Raw genomic sequence first — 17030 nt, forward strand, 5'->3', positions numbered from 1 at the left:
GAACCTCCAGGACTTTCTCAACACCTTTCCATATCTGGAAGCTGTCCCTGTGCGACAACCTCCATGTGGTGCTGGCCAAACAAACCTCAGCACCTTTAATTAGTTTTCAGCCAGTATTGTCTGGCTTCTGCCAGCAGCACAGCTGAAATGCGCTACAGACAGAAAATTAATTATGAGCACATGAGTAGTGCTGGTCTTTCCTGAGACTGTACTGCAGGAATGGATAGAATTCTGGGCTGTCTCTGGAATTTGTCCACCAGCTGCTTTGTGTGGCAAGGGAACCAGTCTTCTGTGCCCAGTGTGAGAAACCATCCTCTCAGAACACCTGAGCTTGGGTCTCGTGTGCAGTTTGGAATATTTTAAAAGCCAAGAAACTGGAAACAGTTTCCACTGCTATTGACAGCTATTGAAATGAAGTGTGTTGCTGTCTTCTTGCCTGGATAGAACCATCCTAAACTGGAGCATCTCCATTCCCTCCTCTGCACCTGGATTCCTTCTTGCTGCCCTTTCCTCCCTTCTGTAAAGCTGACGGTCATGGCATGAGGGATTACCCCTGCAGTGCCCATGCTACGCCCTGGAGGAAATCGCAGCTGTGGCCTTTTTCTCTTCATTCTCTCTAGTGTGCTTCCGCAGACCTGGAAGCAGCAAAACGTCTTGCTGTAACGAGGGTCTTTTGCTCTCAGGTGGGTCTTTTGCTCTCACGTTGGTGTGCAGTTGCCTCTGGATCATATATTCCCCGTCTCCCTCAGCAGGAGGAGCTGTATTAATAATCCACTCTGCAATTCACCGAGTCTTCATTATTCTTGGGGCTATTTCTCACCAAATCCTCTGGTCCAATTAAAAAAGCCCTGCACTAAATGTCCTCTTTTGCTTGTGCATCCGTTCTTTCACAGCAAAATTTCTTGGTATGCAGGAGAAACGCACAACGTTCAGAACACAAACCAGCAAGCGGATGGCAGCAATGGCAGCTCTTGTCTGCACAAATCTGTGGTGAAACCAGGGTAATGTATTGTCATAAATGAAGTTTTATTACCGCCGTGTCAGAATACTATCAAAAGAACAAGCGCTGCTGTCTGTTTCCATGGAGATCTCTCCTGCTCCCCGGGGAGCCGTGGCATCGCGTGGTATTGTGCAGCTATGCCAGCTGCAATTAGGCGAGCACGCTGCCGGGGAATATGCATGTGGACACCCAGCAGGACTGGGGAGCGCAGCGGCCAGACACGTGTGCGCTGCGCTAGCAGAGGCTCTGTCCAGCGCCACTGGTTTTCATCTGCTGGGAACTGCTGCAGCGCAGTGGGTTGAACTGGGTTTGGTAGCAGTGCTGAGGCTCGTACAGGGGACGGTGCAGAACTGGGGGGACAGAGGTGCACAAGGAAAGGTGGCAGGTGAGGGATGCAGAGTGTGTTGGCTCCCTGATGAGGGATACAGGCAGAAGGACACGAGCAGCTCCCTGCTGCTTGCTTAATGGCTGCACGTACCTGGGTCTCGGTGTGTGAGAGAAGAAGGGTTTGTTTTCTTGTCTCCTTCTATTAGACCTTTGCTCTAATGTCCTGAGCAACTTGGCCTAGGAAGCCAACTTACCAGTGGTAGGGCTCGGTGAATCAACTTTCTAATTCAGTCATTCTTTAAGTTACTGTCAGGAAGCTTTGAAATTTTTTTTTAATGATCGATTTTAGCATTGTCTTATATTCACTTAATTATTTTTAACGTTGTAACTTGTGGATATTCCAAATAAACACTACCTCTTTCTATATCAAAGCCTGCAATATATCTTGGGCGTATGTTTGGACAGTGTCTTAACTCCTTTTGTTTAGCTAAAGTGTTTACATCTCTTAACAACAGAAAGTTGTGGACCATTCATTGCAGTAAATGCTTTAAATGTGCATGTGTTTGCATCAAACTCTATTTGGATGAAGACGTTGGTGCCCTGAAGCACATGTTTATACTCCTGTTCACCCTTCACTGCACCAAAGTATGTTCCAAGATGTTAAGCAGTCAATTGCAAGTTTGAAGGGATTTTTTTTTTTGGAGGGGGGTGGGGTCTAAATCCCTGCCTGGATTCCTTGGCATCGTCTTAGAACAGCAGCAGCAAGTGCTTGGAATGGTTTTACCGGCTGGGAAGAGTCGTTGCAGGTTCTTTTTACTTGTAGTAACTAACCTCGGTCCCTCAAGCTGTGTGGGAAGTACAGTTGGCTGATGAGCAAAGGAATATTAATTTTCTTTTCTACCTAGGGTGCTGTTAAAGTGGTTGCAGTTAGCAGAAATGCGCTGGTGCGCTGCTCTGGAAGTTGCAGTGTTCTGCTTCGCTGGTCCTCCCTCCACGGAGGACATGGCGTCGATTCCAAAAGGTGGCTTCCCCGCAGGCCTGGGAGCAGAGTGCTGCTGTCCTGTGCCCGTCTGCTGCAGGCTGGGCTGTCGGATGGTACATTAGCCAGCACAGTGGCCTGGGAGAGCGTTCCCTGAGGAAATCACTCCTGAATCAAATGAAAGGTTATGCCGTCTTGGAAAAGCTGCTCCGCTTGCACTGCAGCATCGTGTACCTCCTTCGGGTCAGCTTCAGCGCAGGTCGGTAGGCAGCAGGGGCTCAGTCAGATTGAGGGGGTTTGGTCGTCTCTGTTCCAGGAGTCCGGTAGCTCCTAGGTGAGGGTTGAGAGCACAAACCTTTACAGCTGAAATCCTCAGGACTATGTCAGAGTAGGGGTGGAGGTGGAGTGGAAATGGAGTGCAGGCACGGGAGCAGAACTGGACTGGATCAAATAACTCACAGCACTGGAGACTGATAGGAAAAAAACAGTTCGGCCATGTCACTGTGAGTTAGAGGGTGACAAATGTGGTGCTGATGATGTAACGTGACCCAGTGAATGTCAGCAGTGAGCATCCTTACGCTTGCCTGACCTGGTGACGTTTGGACAGCTGATTTACGTGTGATGTTAAAGGGTCTGTTTCTGAAACACAGTGAACAGCCTCATTTATAGAGGATTATTTCCTTAATGAGTAGCAAGAAGAAATGTTATCAGTCTAAATGGGCTAATTCTTATTCTTCTGCTTGCTCTTGGGTAGGGCATGATATTTTAAGAGTCTAATTTGACTTTCTGTGCATAAATCCATAAAATTGCTTCTCTTTTAGCAGACGGTATGGTGTTTTCAATCACCTGTTGAAAATTGCATGTAGAAACACAGTAATTTCCTCTTTTCTTACTATTTGTAGGTCTGTTCTTCTGATGCTGTTGAGAACCTGTTAAAATTGAAGAAGCTCGATAAAAGCATGTTTAGAGGGGTTTGAGAGCACGGGTTCCTTTTTGCCCTTTAGACTACATTTGTCCATAAATATCCATGTTTTTGCAGGTATCCAATCACTTGACCCTGTTAACTCGCTCCTGGGGAGTGCTGCTTCCATCCGCTGCTCTTCTGCCTGGTGGAGTAGCCACTGGAGAGAACAGGATCGTGTGAATAGTGTGTCGATATATTTGTAATAAATACACAGTAAATATTCCATACGTTTCAAAGCTCGCTGAGAAGGAATGTCCACCTGTGCGGACCCATCTTGTTGAACCTTTTGGGGAGGGAGAGTCAGCCTTTTGAAGGGGTCTGTGCAGGGCTGTGTCAGTCTGCAGCTGGACAGGCTCTTGGGTAGGACATTAGGGATTGTGGATGTTGACTGGCCATAGACACTAGAATAACTAGAATTCTTCTGCTTTTCGAATAGGTGAATGAATTATGGTTCTTGCATTTGAAGGCCAATTTTTGACTTAGTAGGAAAGTTTTACTTCAAAAACTTCTGGTTAAGCTCCACACTTTCCATTTGGTGTTACAGCGTCATCCTTTTTCTTTTGGAACCTGCAGGGCTCAGGCAGCTGGAGACACTGGCTCTCTGTGTCCCCAAACAGTCATTAAATGTAGGCAGTCGCTTGGAAGAGTTGCAAAATGCGTGGGACCTTTATTAACGCTGATAACTTCAATCCTTGTGCATTTGAAAAGTGACTAGAGAATTCAGCAGAAAGCGGGAAGCAGTAATGAGGGGACATCACTGAAGGGTTTCTCTCTCCCCTCAAAACATGCTTCTTTTTCCTCTACATGCTTATGTGATAACTTCATTATATATGTTAAATTAGTATGTTGTCTGGCCTGTAGCATGTTTTTAGGGATCCTGAGGTCAGATCTCCAGATATGTACTTCCTACAAGCTGAACAGGATTTCCTTGTGGATTCCAGTAACAACAGGTTTTGAGAAGCAACAGGAATCGTGATTCCTGTAGTTCTGGGTGCAGACAGAGTTCTAAAGCATTTCAAATCAGTTCTGAACAAAGCCATTCTGACAGTGACACAGATACGCTGCTGTCACACCGGGCTGACTGGAGCTGACTCCCTAACTGCGTTTATCACTTGTCTGTTGCAGGGATTTACCTCAGTATGGGCAAAAGCAGTGGCAATCCTATTTTGGGCGAACATTTGACGTTTACACCAAACTCTGGAAGTTCCAACAGCAACATCGGTAAGAGGATGTTGTAGGCAGACGTGCTCTGTGGGTTTAAGTGCACCTTTAGTCTCTGATGTGCCCAGGGACCCCAGTTAAGATGGAGATTTCACTGTGTTATTCAAGCACAGATAGAGGGAAGAATCACTTTCCATAGTGCTCAGAGTCTAATGAAATAAAATGTTGCAGAGTTTTCAGTGTGACTTCTTTTAGCAAAACCTTTTGCTCTGCTGAACACACGTTGTTTTCGTGTATTACCGAGGAGAGGCTGGGATGGTGTTTCTGCAGTACAGAACCCATCTGGAATGGTGTGAAGCGTCTTGCTGCAGCGTGGGCTCTGATCTTTCACACCTTACGCTGGCTGCATAGCCTGAGTGTTCTCCTGGGAAGCTGTGACCTTTTGTGATGTGTATTTTGTGCCCATACTGATGTCTGGCTTCACAAGTTTATGGAAGAGAAGTGGTCCTTGTTCTGGTGTGTGTGTGCAGAGCTGTCGGCTGTGAGGGACTGCTGCTGGGAATGCCACACCAGTAGTGAAGGCAGAATTTGGCCCTGCAGTGGCTCTTTGTATTGCCTGGTGTGATGTTCTGAGAAATTCTGCAATGCCTTTTAATCTCTCTTTTCTCTCTTGCAAAATAGACAAGTACTGGACAATCGGTATGGGTTGAAGCGGTGGCAAATTGGGGAAATTGCTTCCAAGATTGGGCAGCTCTATTACCATTATTAGTAAGTAAGCCCGGAAGAGGATTCAGCCGGGGAACGCAGTGTTAGTGGCAGCTCCCTCCAAACGTCTGGATACTCAGTCAGGAGAGATTGATGTATCAGTGGCATCACGATGCCCGTTTCTAAATGAGAAGGCCCTTGGCACTGCATGAGGCTGCTGCAGAGGAAGGACCTGTGAGCCCAACACCTCACTGGCAGTCACTGCCTCAGGACTCGCCTCCTTCCTCAGTAGTGGCCCCAAGTCTGCCCTGATGCTGCGTTTGACTCTTGTGCAATAGTGTGATTTACAAGTTTGGGACCGTAATGTTCCTTAAAAACTTTCAGTGACCCGGTCACCTGTACACATGGGTACAGGATGGGCAGATCTGATTGTTACCTGAAATGGCTCTGATGTCTGTCTTCCCAGCAGGCACAAAGACTGAGAGTCTGGCTTTCATATGATGTTACTTGAGGAGGGAGTTTTGCCATTGATGCACAAGATGGTTGAGGGGGCCGGGGGGAGGGTTTGGCATGGGTTTCCATCTGACGCGATGAGCTAATCTGATTCTTCCTCTGCAGCCTGCGCACTTCAGAAACCAGCTATCTCAACGAAGCCTTCTCCTTCTACTCAGCCATTAGGCAGAGGTCGTACTACTCCCAAGTCAACAAAGAGGACAGGTAGGTGTGAATGAATGCCCTTGTGTTCTTGAGACTGAGCAGTGTATGAAAGCAGCAAAGAACTATAAACTGTAGGAGCATAACTGGGATAAAATCAGTGCTGTTTCTTTTAAACCTGCTGCCATGATTGAAAACCTCAGTATAAATAAGAGCTTTGCTGTATGACTGGAGGAATTTTCTGTTATCTGGTCCTGGCTGTTAGCCCCACAGGTTTGTCATGTTGAGTCCCAGGCAGGTGAGCCCTGAGCCAGCTGTGATTATCATGGGATGCAGCAGGACAGGTAGTGCCCAGAAACTGCCCAAAGATTTGAAGAGTGAGCAATTGTGTCTGACTCGATGCCTGTTGTCATGTAAAGATGCTGTGGGGAAGGGGGAGGTGGTGGCTTCCTTGATGTATTTTATGTCCCTGTACTCAGTTTTAAATAAACCTCTAAGCAGCCACAGGTAGCTATTGATCTACCCATGAATTCCGGTAGTACTCTCAATCTGTGGAGTGTTCAGCCTTGCTTTGGTCTTAAACTCCTCCTCTCCCTTACCCCATTGCCTGGCTGTGTTCTATCTTGATCTCACACTTGGCTGTGCTGTTTTTGTTGTTGTGTTTAGGCCTGAATTAGTGGTTAAGAAGCTGCGGTACTATGCAAGGTTTATAGTGGTTTGTCTCTTGCTCAACAAAATGGATGTTGTAAAGGACCTGGTAAAGGTATGTTAAAATGAGGATAAAGGCGCTAAGGGGTGGGAGGTTGCTGATTATTCAGGGCTTTTCTCCTAATTAAGGAATCCATAGCACAGTCTGTTTCAGTTGAAGTATCACTCATTCGATCTACATTAGCTGCTGCAGCAGCTCAGCTCTTTTTTTTTTCCCTCATTTATTTTCTTGTGCCATTGGATGCCACAGAATGAAGAATAACATGGCTAGAGCTATGGAAAGATTGACTGTGACATGAGCATTTGGCCAGAGAAAAACTTTACAAATTTATACAGTTAGTTAGGAATAAACTGTAAGATCCATGTTGCTCATCTGAAAATGTGAGGATTCATTTCTGTAGTGGATTTAAGGCATCGGTGGATTCTCCCCAGCAAGTCTTCATGACACACTGGTGCTTAGGAAGCGTCTCCTAGCTTGATGTTGAGCTTATTTCTCTTCCCTTCCAAACTGCTATCACTCTGTCCCTTGTCTAGATCACATCCTGAATACATCTTCCAGAGACCCATCAAAATTAAACTTAGCTAGATGATGTAGATATTGCTGTGAAAATGGAGAGGTTGGATCCGCATGTGCCTCTGCCATGGGAGTGGAGCACTGGATGCCTCTAAACACAAGTCTCGGATACAGCAAATAGAGACAGGCCAGCATTGATCAGAGCTTCTCTAGTCTACCTGACATCCAATGCAGTGACTATCCTCTGTGAATCAGACATCTCCTAATGACACTTTAAGCTCAAATGGTTTGATAGGATTGTTTGAACACCAAGTGAAGACACTCCAATAGCTGCAGCCTGGATAGGGAGGTGCCCCATAACTACAGCAAGGGAACAGCATGCTTCTCCCATCAGCATATGCTTCCCAGAGCCCTCAGCAACCCTGCTGCAAGCAGCTTCTGGTGCTGACAGTTTTGTGTAGGTTGCATTACTGTCTTTGTGTCTAAGCTTCCTTGAACTGTGAGCTCCACTTAGCAGCAGCTAAAAAAGCCGCGCCGTTTGCTTTCTCAGTGTATTTAAAGCCTCTTGTAAGCTGAAATTTGAGTCCGTGGTGTCTGTAACTTATGGTAATAACCAGTGACATCGCTGCGTGTGAGTGGGATAGTTATACTTATCTCCACATATTCCTTGCCTTTGGACCTACTTAGAAGACACTTAGCATTGCCAAAACTGAGTGTAACATTGGCATTCTGTCTCCCGAAAGAGCACGATTTGGCTGGCGTGTTAGTCACAAGTGTGCTGCATATGTTCTCAAGTAATTTATTTCTTTTTGATTATTCTTAAAGGCCAGCACAGCTAACCAAATTGTAAAGTTACTGCCTGCTTGTTAAGCCCTTGGTTTAAGTGACTATGTCCATCTTTGAACCTTTTACGTCAGGAGCTGTCAGATGAAATTGAAGACTACACGCATCGTTTTAATACTGAAGATCAGGTGGAGTGGAACCTCGTTCTTCAGGAAGTGGCAGCATTTATTGAGGTGAGAATACCATTCCCCTCCAGCTGTTAGTTCAAAAGATTTTCTGACTTGTTCGCTGAAGTGTCCCCATATCACCCCCTCTTCCTGGTAAGCAGGGACCATGTGCAGGGCCAGTGTTCCCGTCCAATTCAGGCATTGACATGTGCTCATGGTAATGTAACAGTGACAGCCGTAACGTGTCTCAGGAGTCAGACCTGGGCACGTCACATATTGAAGACAGAAGCATCAAGCTGAGATGTGCTTGGTCACCTTGTTGGTTTTTTTTGGTGTTCAGCAGATGGTGGCATTGGCCATAACTGCTCTGCTTTCAATGTTTTGGAGAGACTGCCAGCTCTAGTTGTTGTGGAAGCCAGTCACTTTGTAGGTGTTTTTGATGTATTTCCAAGCCCGCTTTGCTGGAGCACTGGTCTGGCACACTGGAAGTGCATAAGCAATGTGTACTGGGAGGTAGGTTGTAAGCGTGGCAGTTAACTGGTAGGCTCTTAGCGTAGTTGTGATGTGACTAACTTCTAAAGTTTGTCAAAAGGAAAATAAATTGGTTTTATTTTGTCAAATGAGACAGTGTTCTACTGTCCTTCTGTACAAGATGTCCCCGTGTAACACGAGTGTTTATGTAAATATTGCTCATCTCCTTTGCTATTTATTTCTGGGAAGGGAAGGCGAGCTGAAATAGTTGAGGGTTCTCTTGTACTCTAGGAATGTTTAGTTCATTTTGGATTTGTAAGGTTGTTGATGACGTTTGGTTCCTCAAGTACAGAAAAGCTGAAGCAGAGTTTGTCTCATTTGAGGAAGCATGTTTTACTATTTGCTGTACCTTCATGAAGGTATATATACCATGGATTTGCTTGCAGTCCTAAGAGCTGTTGCTTTTCCAGTGGTAAGGCATTACTCTGTAGCCTGTAGACAAATATATGTATGGCAAATGAATTAAAGAAATCTGCCTCAGTTGTGAAATGTTTACAGTAAGGGACAAGACCTTTGGACTTCTCTCTGACTGCAAATCTGTGTGGTTTCTTGAATTCCTGATTTATTCCGGTTGCTTTTTTTAGGCAGACCCTGTCATGGTGTTAAATGATGACAACACCATTGTAATCACCTCTAACAGGCTTTCTGAAACAGGAGCTCCGTTGCTGGAGCAGGGAATGATAGTGGGACAGCTTGCGCTTGCAGATGCGCTGATTATTGGGAACTGCAACAACCAGGTAAAAGAAATTCTGGGGACTTGGGTTTCTATCTTTGGAGGTCAGAGTCCTTCCCCCATGACATCCCTTCTGATCATACAACAGAGATTCTGATAGAGGCAAACATTAAAATACTTTGACTGAATGTTTGCAGTGGCAGCAGGAAGAAGAGGTTCTCAGAAATAAGAGCTAAAAATGCAATGTCAGATACCAGACCTGTGGTACTGACCTCTTACTGCTGTGATTCTCCATGCCAATTAAGTAGAGAAAATTAATTTTCATATACTGGATTGTTCTTAACAACACTCAAGCACAAGACATCTCTGGGATATGTCTAGAAAAATCTTGACTTAGGCTTTCACATGACATCTTCCAGTTTGTGGCCACTTCAGCTGCAACAGGAAGGGGTTGTCAAACGGTATTTGAGATTTTGGTTTTTAGATGATGATAGTGAAGTTGAACTTCATGACTTCTCTGAGCTCTTTTTTCACGTAAGCAAGGGAGTTGTAGCTAAACTACTGTGTGTTTCTTTTCCAGATTTTGTCTGAATTCATTGTACACAGAGGTTTCTTGTAAACAACCCAGAAATGTCTGTAGTTTGTGAAGCAGGGGTCTGCACTACAGTGAACTGGCCTGGCCTGGCCTGGTAGACCAGCAATAAATAGACTTTGTCCTCTCTGAGCCCTTCTAAAAGTCATTCACAAGTCTTTAGAGAGTCAAAGATGACACTGTGAGATCCCTGAGAGACAGAAAATGGGCTGGCTGGTGTGTGGTTGAATCTCTTACCTGGATAATCCCATAGAAATACTGTTTAATCTGCATCTGGCAGAATGTACTATTTGACTCTTTTGCAGGTCAAGTTCAGCGAGTTAACAATCGATATGTTCCGAATGCTACAAGCACTTGAAAGGGAACCCATGAACTTAGCATCACAAATGAACAAACCTGGAATGCAGGTACGTTCTGTTCCAGTGTCAAGGCCGGGGTTTGTGGTTCGTGTTGGTTTAAATGCTGTGCTTGTTCAGTACAGTCCCTGTGCTCAGCAGGTTGGTAAAGCTGGTGTAACTCTTACTAGAAGTTAGTAAAGAGTAGCTCAAAACTGTGGAGTTTGATCCAAGTAATGCCTTTTTCTCCTCCCTTTTTAATCCTTTGCAAACCTTCTATAGTGAAAAAACAGCAGCAGCAAATGTTTGAGCATCATCTCACACACAATGGTTCACACTGGTCTAGCCGAGGTACTCGTGAAGGGCGCCGTGCCTGGCCTCAGCCACACCTGCTCACCCCTTCCTTTGGTTTCACTCTAGCAGTCGTGCAGCCACAGAAGTTCATCAGGTTAAGTCACCTGAAAGTTGAATATCCCCTTCAGAGAAAGCACGAAGAATATTTTATCTGAAGACAAAAGGGAACATGTAGATTTTCGTTAGTTTATGTGAGATGAGGAGTGAACTGTTTCACTCCTTCCTTGGGTGATGATTTAGAAAGATTCAGGTAACATTTAAAAGAGGGATAATGTGAAGTTCTGGTTCAAATACTGTTTATCTTGCTTTACTGTGGAAGGAAATGCAGCATGGGCAGCCCATTTGTGTGGGAAATATGCTGAAGATGAAATTCTAATAAATATTTTTGTGTTGTGCTTTCTTTGCTTTGGTTTTTTTAACAGGAGTCCACGGAGAAACCAGCCAGGAGGGAAAACCCCCATAAATACCTCCTTTATAAACCAACTTTTAGCCAGCTATATACATTTTTAGCAGCGTCATTTAAGGTTTGTGAAATTGCTGAATTTATTTGTAACAGAAAAATAGCCAGAATGGTACGTGAGACTGAATAAAATGTGGTTGAGGTAATCTTTTATACTTCAAGATAATGAAGCCTTTTTGGCTTTTTTACAATGTTCAATATGAGAGAGAGTGAAAATATAGATCTGTGCAATTTGTACAATAAAGGCAAATCTGTGGACTGCTGTTAAGGGAAAGAAAAAAATTAATTTTAGGACGGAAACCCAGCTCGCCATTACCCTGGAGCTCTCCTGCCCCTGGTAAGACAACCCTCTTCAAAGCGGAGCTAGAACAGCTCCTGTGCAAGTGGTCTTGGTGCGAGCTGGCCAGCGTCGAGCATGGCGCGTGGCAGTGCTGTGAAGAGCCTTCAGCAACGGGGTGTAGTGTGATAGTGACATAGGATGTAATCTTACCCGGTAATTTTACTTCTGCATGTGTAGGGACACACATATAAAGAGATACTTATATTTATAGAGACAGACTTATATAGGAAACATTCTTAGATATAAAGTTATCTATGTCCTATATATATTATATAGGTATAATTGGTATAATAGGTATTGAGGTAAGAGTACTGGAGAACAGGAGAAATTAAGAGTATTCTTCTATTTCACATTGTGACAAACACAATCCAAAATCAGGGCAGTATGTCGAGAAACCGCTGCTCTGCTCTGGACCAGTGTATACCTGGTGGTCCCCAGTTCTGGTCCCGCTCGAACTCTAACTCTCTGCACCTGCTGCATTTTTCTCTGCCTGTCTTGTACCCACTGCTCTCTTCCTGTAAGTAATCTATACGCTTGTAGACTTTTCAAAATACTGTTGCTGTGCTTATTTTACTTTGGTAGAGTTGCTGGGCTTATTATGCTTAATTATGACTGTACAAGTCAGCAGCTTAGGATTTAGTAGTAAAACCAGCGATGAATCCTATAAAGAAACAAGTTTCAGTTTGTTTCCAGAAACAGCTGGTGAAGTGAAGGAGGTGTGTGCTGTCGGCTGGGGTTTGGGCGTCTGCGTGCTCAGCCTGGTGCAGAACTGCCAAGCATCTGGTTCCTCGCACAGCCAGCCCTTTAGAAAGGTGGAAAATAGATGTCTTGTACAGGTCTAAACAGAAACCTGGGGTGTTGTGCTGCTTGTCCAGCTGAGAAGGCTCAGGGGGAAGAGGCAGACGTTGCAGATTCTGGGATATTTGGAAACATAGAACTTTCTTTAGGACCCTGAGTGGTTTGGGAGTCGGGGTCTGCATGGGTCTGGGCACCTTTTGGTTTCCACAGCTTGGAAAGCCTCTGATCTGGCTAGATGGTGAGAGAGGCTGTGTGGAAAGAAATGCTTTGTTAGTGCTGCTTGAGCCTCTGATGCCAGCCTGGAGGTCTGTGTGTGAAGAAACCAGCATGAACGGATCATCAGTTTACATTTCTGTCTGTGTACTCGCCCATTTGAAGGGGTGTCTGTGGTAGGGAGGAGTACATACAGGTACAGAGGGTAGAGTGACGGGAAGCCAGAAGCAGGAGTAACACAATCTTAAATGACAAAGTATTTATGAAGGTCATGATTGAACATTAAAATAAACTTATACATTTCTTCTCTCTATTTCAATTTCAGGAGCTGCCTGCAAACAGTGTACTGCTGATTTACTTGTCTGCCACGGGCGTGTTTCCATCAGGTCGTTCGGATAGTGAAGGTACAATAAAGGAATGCTCCCTGTCATGAACAGGGCTTGAATTCTCTTTATGTTCCAGGACAAGTGACCAAGAAAGATGTCACAAAGCTCCTTTAAAAAGACAAGTCAATTTTATTCTCCTCTCCACTTTGTAAGATAGCCTTTTATTCAACAAACAGTAGTTTATTCCCCGTAGCTTATAATTAGTGTGCCTCAACCTGAGACCTTTCCAAAGGACACACCCAGTTTCTGATGCATCTGAAGCATTAAAAGCTTCACCAGTGGTGAAGACCACGTGGGTCTGTTGATGCATCAGTGCAAAGTTAATAAAATGGCTAAACGGTACTTTGTGATTCTTTCCGACCTCCAGTGCTGTGAGAACGTACGGTCAGGAGATGGGTGCTAAAAGGGCTGAAGCATCTGCAGGGACTGTTCTATTTGCACACTTGTTAACCTGACAATTCAAGCCCTTCTCATGATTTTTGACAATTCCCCTCACTTCATCCTCCTGTTCTCTGCAACCGACTTAGCAGAATATTTGGATGCAGCTGCAATCTAAAAGCTGAAAACAAGTTGGCTGAAGTAAACACAGTCAAAAGATCTATTTGTATAATTTAAGGAAAAAAAAGTTTTTAACGTCCTAAATATTGTACACACCTCATCTGTTTGAGACTTGCATTCCTTTATAAGATGCATGCGTTGTCCACCCAGTGCATGATTTATGGAGTCTCAAAATGTTAAAGAAAAAAAAAAAAATCCCTGTCAGCTTTCGACTGTGTCAGTGATTTTTTTTTTTTTTTTTTTTTAAATGCTTTTAACATTTTACTTTTTGCTGCAGCTTGGTGGTAGGCTCTGACTAAACTGTGTTCTTGAAGGCCTGTGGCACATCCACTTCGCTGCATGAGGTTTCAGCTTAGCTTCTCTCTGTCAAGGCACCCAGGTGCTGCCACCTGAGGAGCTGCATAGTCAGCCCCCGGTGTTCATGAGCTGGCTCCCATTAGCACCCTTCTTTTAATAAGGTGGCGCGGTTCTGCCTTATTAAAAGGGAGAGCAGCTGCGGGTTGCGCTGCTGATCGCCTGTGAGCCGTGTGTGTTTGACGGAGCACGTGAGCTGGTTGTGACAGTGCTGAATTAATGTGCATTCTGTTCCTAACGTTGCATTCCCAAGGCTCCCCTCAGAATGGAAAGGTACCCAGACCTCAGAAAATTTCATTCGGTGGCCAAGTGCGGGTCAACCAACTCTGCACGCGTGTAACCGAATGAGGAAACCCTCCTGCTTTACTCCACTAACGACAGTGACATTTCATACCCATAGCAATGGCAGAAATATCCCCAGTATCTCTAGCACGTTGGTTTTGTGTAGGACTTGGTATTTTTTAGAGCCATTACTTCCACCTTTGCTCTCCATCAGACAGGCAGACAGGTAGCCTAGCTGTGCAAACTTAGCAGAGCATTTCTGCAGCTTACCTTTGGAACACACACCCGGCCGTGTGCCGGGGAAAATTGTGAATTCCGTATTTGGAGTCTTTACAGATAGACATTTCTGCAGACTGGAAACGTGGTTAAAACCGTTTTGTCCTTTCTAGGGATATTGAAGGCATATTCCTGCTCTGAGCTCTCTCTTCTCCCCTTTGCAGTGTTACAACCACAGATGATAGTGTTATAACTATCCTGAGAGACTGCAGGGGGGTTGATTGTTTTAGCCCTGCTTTTTGATCAAATTCTGAACCTGTGCCCGCTCGTACAGTAATTTTACACAGGTATAGATTTTCCTGTTTGAGATGTGTAATGGGTTTTAATCTTTTTGCTATGTAGCATAAGAAGAGCCAATATTTGGATCTTTCGCATTATGTTTGCAGATAAGCAGTGAATAATGAGGAGTTACAAAGTTGCATTACTGGCTTCTGTTTGATAGATGCTGAAACTACTAAAAATGCCTAAAATTGAATATGTAATTAGTAAAGTCTCCACATTCCTCTGTCCCCTCCTTACAGCTGCAGTAGTTCGGATCCACTTTGTTTTCTCGGATTTGTGGTTGCTTCCCCTCTGTCATAGAATCATTAAATGATAACAGAGGTGAGCTGCCTCTGCTGATTTTAGCTTTCTTTCTGCCACGTGTAGGTCCGTATGATTTTGGTGGTGTTCTGACAAATAGTAACCGGGACATTATAAATGGGGACGCTATCCACAAGCGAAACCAGTCTTACAAGGAGATGCACTGGTGAGTATCATAAGTGTGACAACTCCGAATGCAGAGGAATTGTCTTTAATGGAGAAAAATCCATCAAAGCCTTTTAAATTCAAACTCCAATGCAGGACATTGTAACGTAGATTGGCTTGAACAACTAGAAATGAATGTGTGACTCTGCGTGATGATGTAAACACAAAGTATTAATGTGACTTAACATAAAATCTTTAGTACTGGAAAACTTCAAACTGACAGTGGAAGATATCCACTGATATCAAGATATGCAAGATACCAAGAAGATAAACGTCTCTCGTTGGGGAAGAGCTAAGAGAAGTCCAGTAGCCCACAGAGAGCACCAGATGAGTGTTGCATTTACTGCCTGAGGATGACTCTGAGGACCGGGGCGTGGGGAATCAGCTTGGTTTTTATCTGGACGTGGGCAGCTGCGTGTCTGAGAAACCTGTGCGCTGTCACAGCTTTGCAGCAATTCTAGTGCTCTGTGAAGCGTCCCTTTCTCGTTTCAGTCTTCACCCTGGAGATCTCTACCCTTTCACACGGAAGCCCCTGTTTATCATTGTAGACTCCTCAAACAGTGTCGCCTATAAGGTAAGGCTCTCGAGGGCAGCTGCTCATATGATAGGATGCAGTGTCAACCCCTAGTTAGCTTACACTTTTAACGGGCTATTTTTTTTAACAGTTTGTATTCAGTCTTTCTTTTCTTTTGAGGTTGTGCATGCTAGTCAGGATCTGATCCTATGAATAGGAACAAGAAGGAGAAGCACATGAACAGCCGCTCATTGGAAAGTAATAAATCCTCCTGGAGGGAAAAAAGGTTCAAGATTTCCAAGGTCTCTGGTGGGAGGTTTATTTTTGTTATATACCAAAGACAAAAATCTTGGTGTGTGTGTGCGTGGGGGAGGGAGATAACTAATCTGCCTTTTTTTTTTCCAGTCATTCAACACTCAGTTGCTCTTAAGCAACAGAAAGGAGTCAAAGCATTGAGCATTATAAAACACGGGGTGTCTGTGTCTGAAAAGTATCTGAACCGAGGAAATGACAAGACTCAAATTAGCATCCAGTGTTACTGTAGAGTGGTTCATGCTTGGACGATGAGCCTCCTTCCTAGGGTGCTGTGGACTTGCAGTAGAGTTCCTCCATGCCCAGTCACCTCTGGGAATCTGCAGTTCGGGTAACACAGAAGCAGGCATTTCCAGACTCAGCTGCCAGTTGAATCTGGATGGCATCACGGCCTTTGTTTCATTCATGAATGGTTTATTAAGAATGTGCTGGATCTGGGGAAAGTGCCACTTCCTCATGTCTTCCTTTTTATAGCACCATTATGTGCAGTGAGAAAAGTGAACGTTCGCAGCTGCGTTTCCAAGGAGGACTAGGGACGTCTAGTGGCCACATGAACTCGTTCCATGTTCAATATCTACAGCCTGGGTCATTTGTGCTAAAGGCATTTGCTGGCCAGCGAGAGGTACTAAATCGGTATCGGTGTGATCCAGAGTAGTTCTGTACTGAGCCAGGGAACCTCCACCTGATGGTCTGAGTACTGGTCTGGCCCCTCTGTGGGGTTTCTGGTTTCTTGTTGTAACGCACTACAAAGGGCTTTGGAAATACTCCTGCAGTTAACTTCACCACACCAGACTTCAGTGCAAATCTGCTTTCTATTAAATTCCCTATTTAAAGAGAGGGAAGCACAATTAGAATGATTTACTTGACTTTCTGAGAAAGTGAGGATTTGGTAGGGGTTTATTTTCTTCTGCTCTTTCCTGACATTCATTCCAGTATAACAGGGGGGTTGGTTTTGTTTCAGGGAAAAAGCGTGGCTTGGGTCTGGGTTTTTTTGGTTTGGTTTATTTACCCCCTTCCTCTCCAGCAGAATTGCTGAAAGATGTCAAGTGGATCAGCGCTGTACCAGAGAGTAAGGGATTCCTGGTGTTCCTTAATTCCAGTGCAGCTCTGGACATACCAGGGTTCTCTGACAGCTTAGAGCAAAGGATCTTTCTGAGGTGATGGATTCCCACGTGTAGATTTGCAGCTCCTGAGAATAACTGTTAAGGGTTTGCAATAGAATCTGCTTCTGGTTTTGTGGCACACAGTAAGCAAAAACTGTACCCTCCGTGTAGTTCCCTTTCCTCGTTCTGCAGCGAGCTGACCGCCAGCAGCAGCGTGAAACAGGCCAGTGTTCTGCCGGT

General features: G+C 44.7%; 1 protein-coding gene across 1 annotated transcript in view; it reads left to right on the top strand.

Moving 5' to 3' along the window:
• The window catches only part of SCAI (suppressor of cancer cell invasion), a 26236-nt gene that overhangs the window by 2952 nt on the left and 6254 nt on the right, over positions 1-17030 (top strand). The window contains exons 2-12 of the mRNA XM_010139057.1: positions 4396-4491; positions 5113-5199; positions 5755-5853; positions 6457-6553; positions 7930-8028; positions 9078-9230; positions 10064-10165; positions 10870-10971; positions 12584-12662; positions 14763-14862; positions 15354-15435. Coding sequence (XP_010137359.1) covers positions 4396-4491; positions 5113-5199; positions 5755-5853; positions 6457-6553; positions 7930-8028; positions 9078-9230; positions 10064-10165; positions 10870-10971; positions 12584-12662; positions 14763-14862; positions 15354-15435 — 1096 coding nt within the window. The remainder of the gene's footprint in view (positions 1-4395; positions 4492-5112; positions 5200-5754; positions 5854-6456; positions 6554-7929; positions 8029-9077; positions 9231-10063; positions 10166-10869; positions 10972-12583; positions 12663-14762; positions 14863-15353; positions 15436-17030) is intronic.

This window comes from Buceros rhinoceros, unplaced genomic scaffold (assembly GCF_000710305.1).
Source record: "Buceros rhinoceros silvestris isolate BGI_N320 unplaced genomic scaffold, ASM71030v1 scaffold33630, whole genome shotgun sequence".
Lineage (NCBI taxonomy): Eukaryota > Metazoa > Chordata > Aves > Bucerotiformes > Bucerotidae > Buceros > Buceros rhinoceros.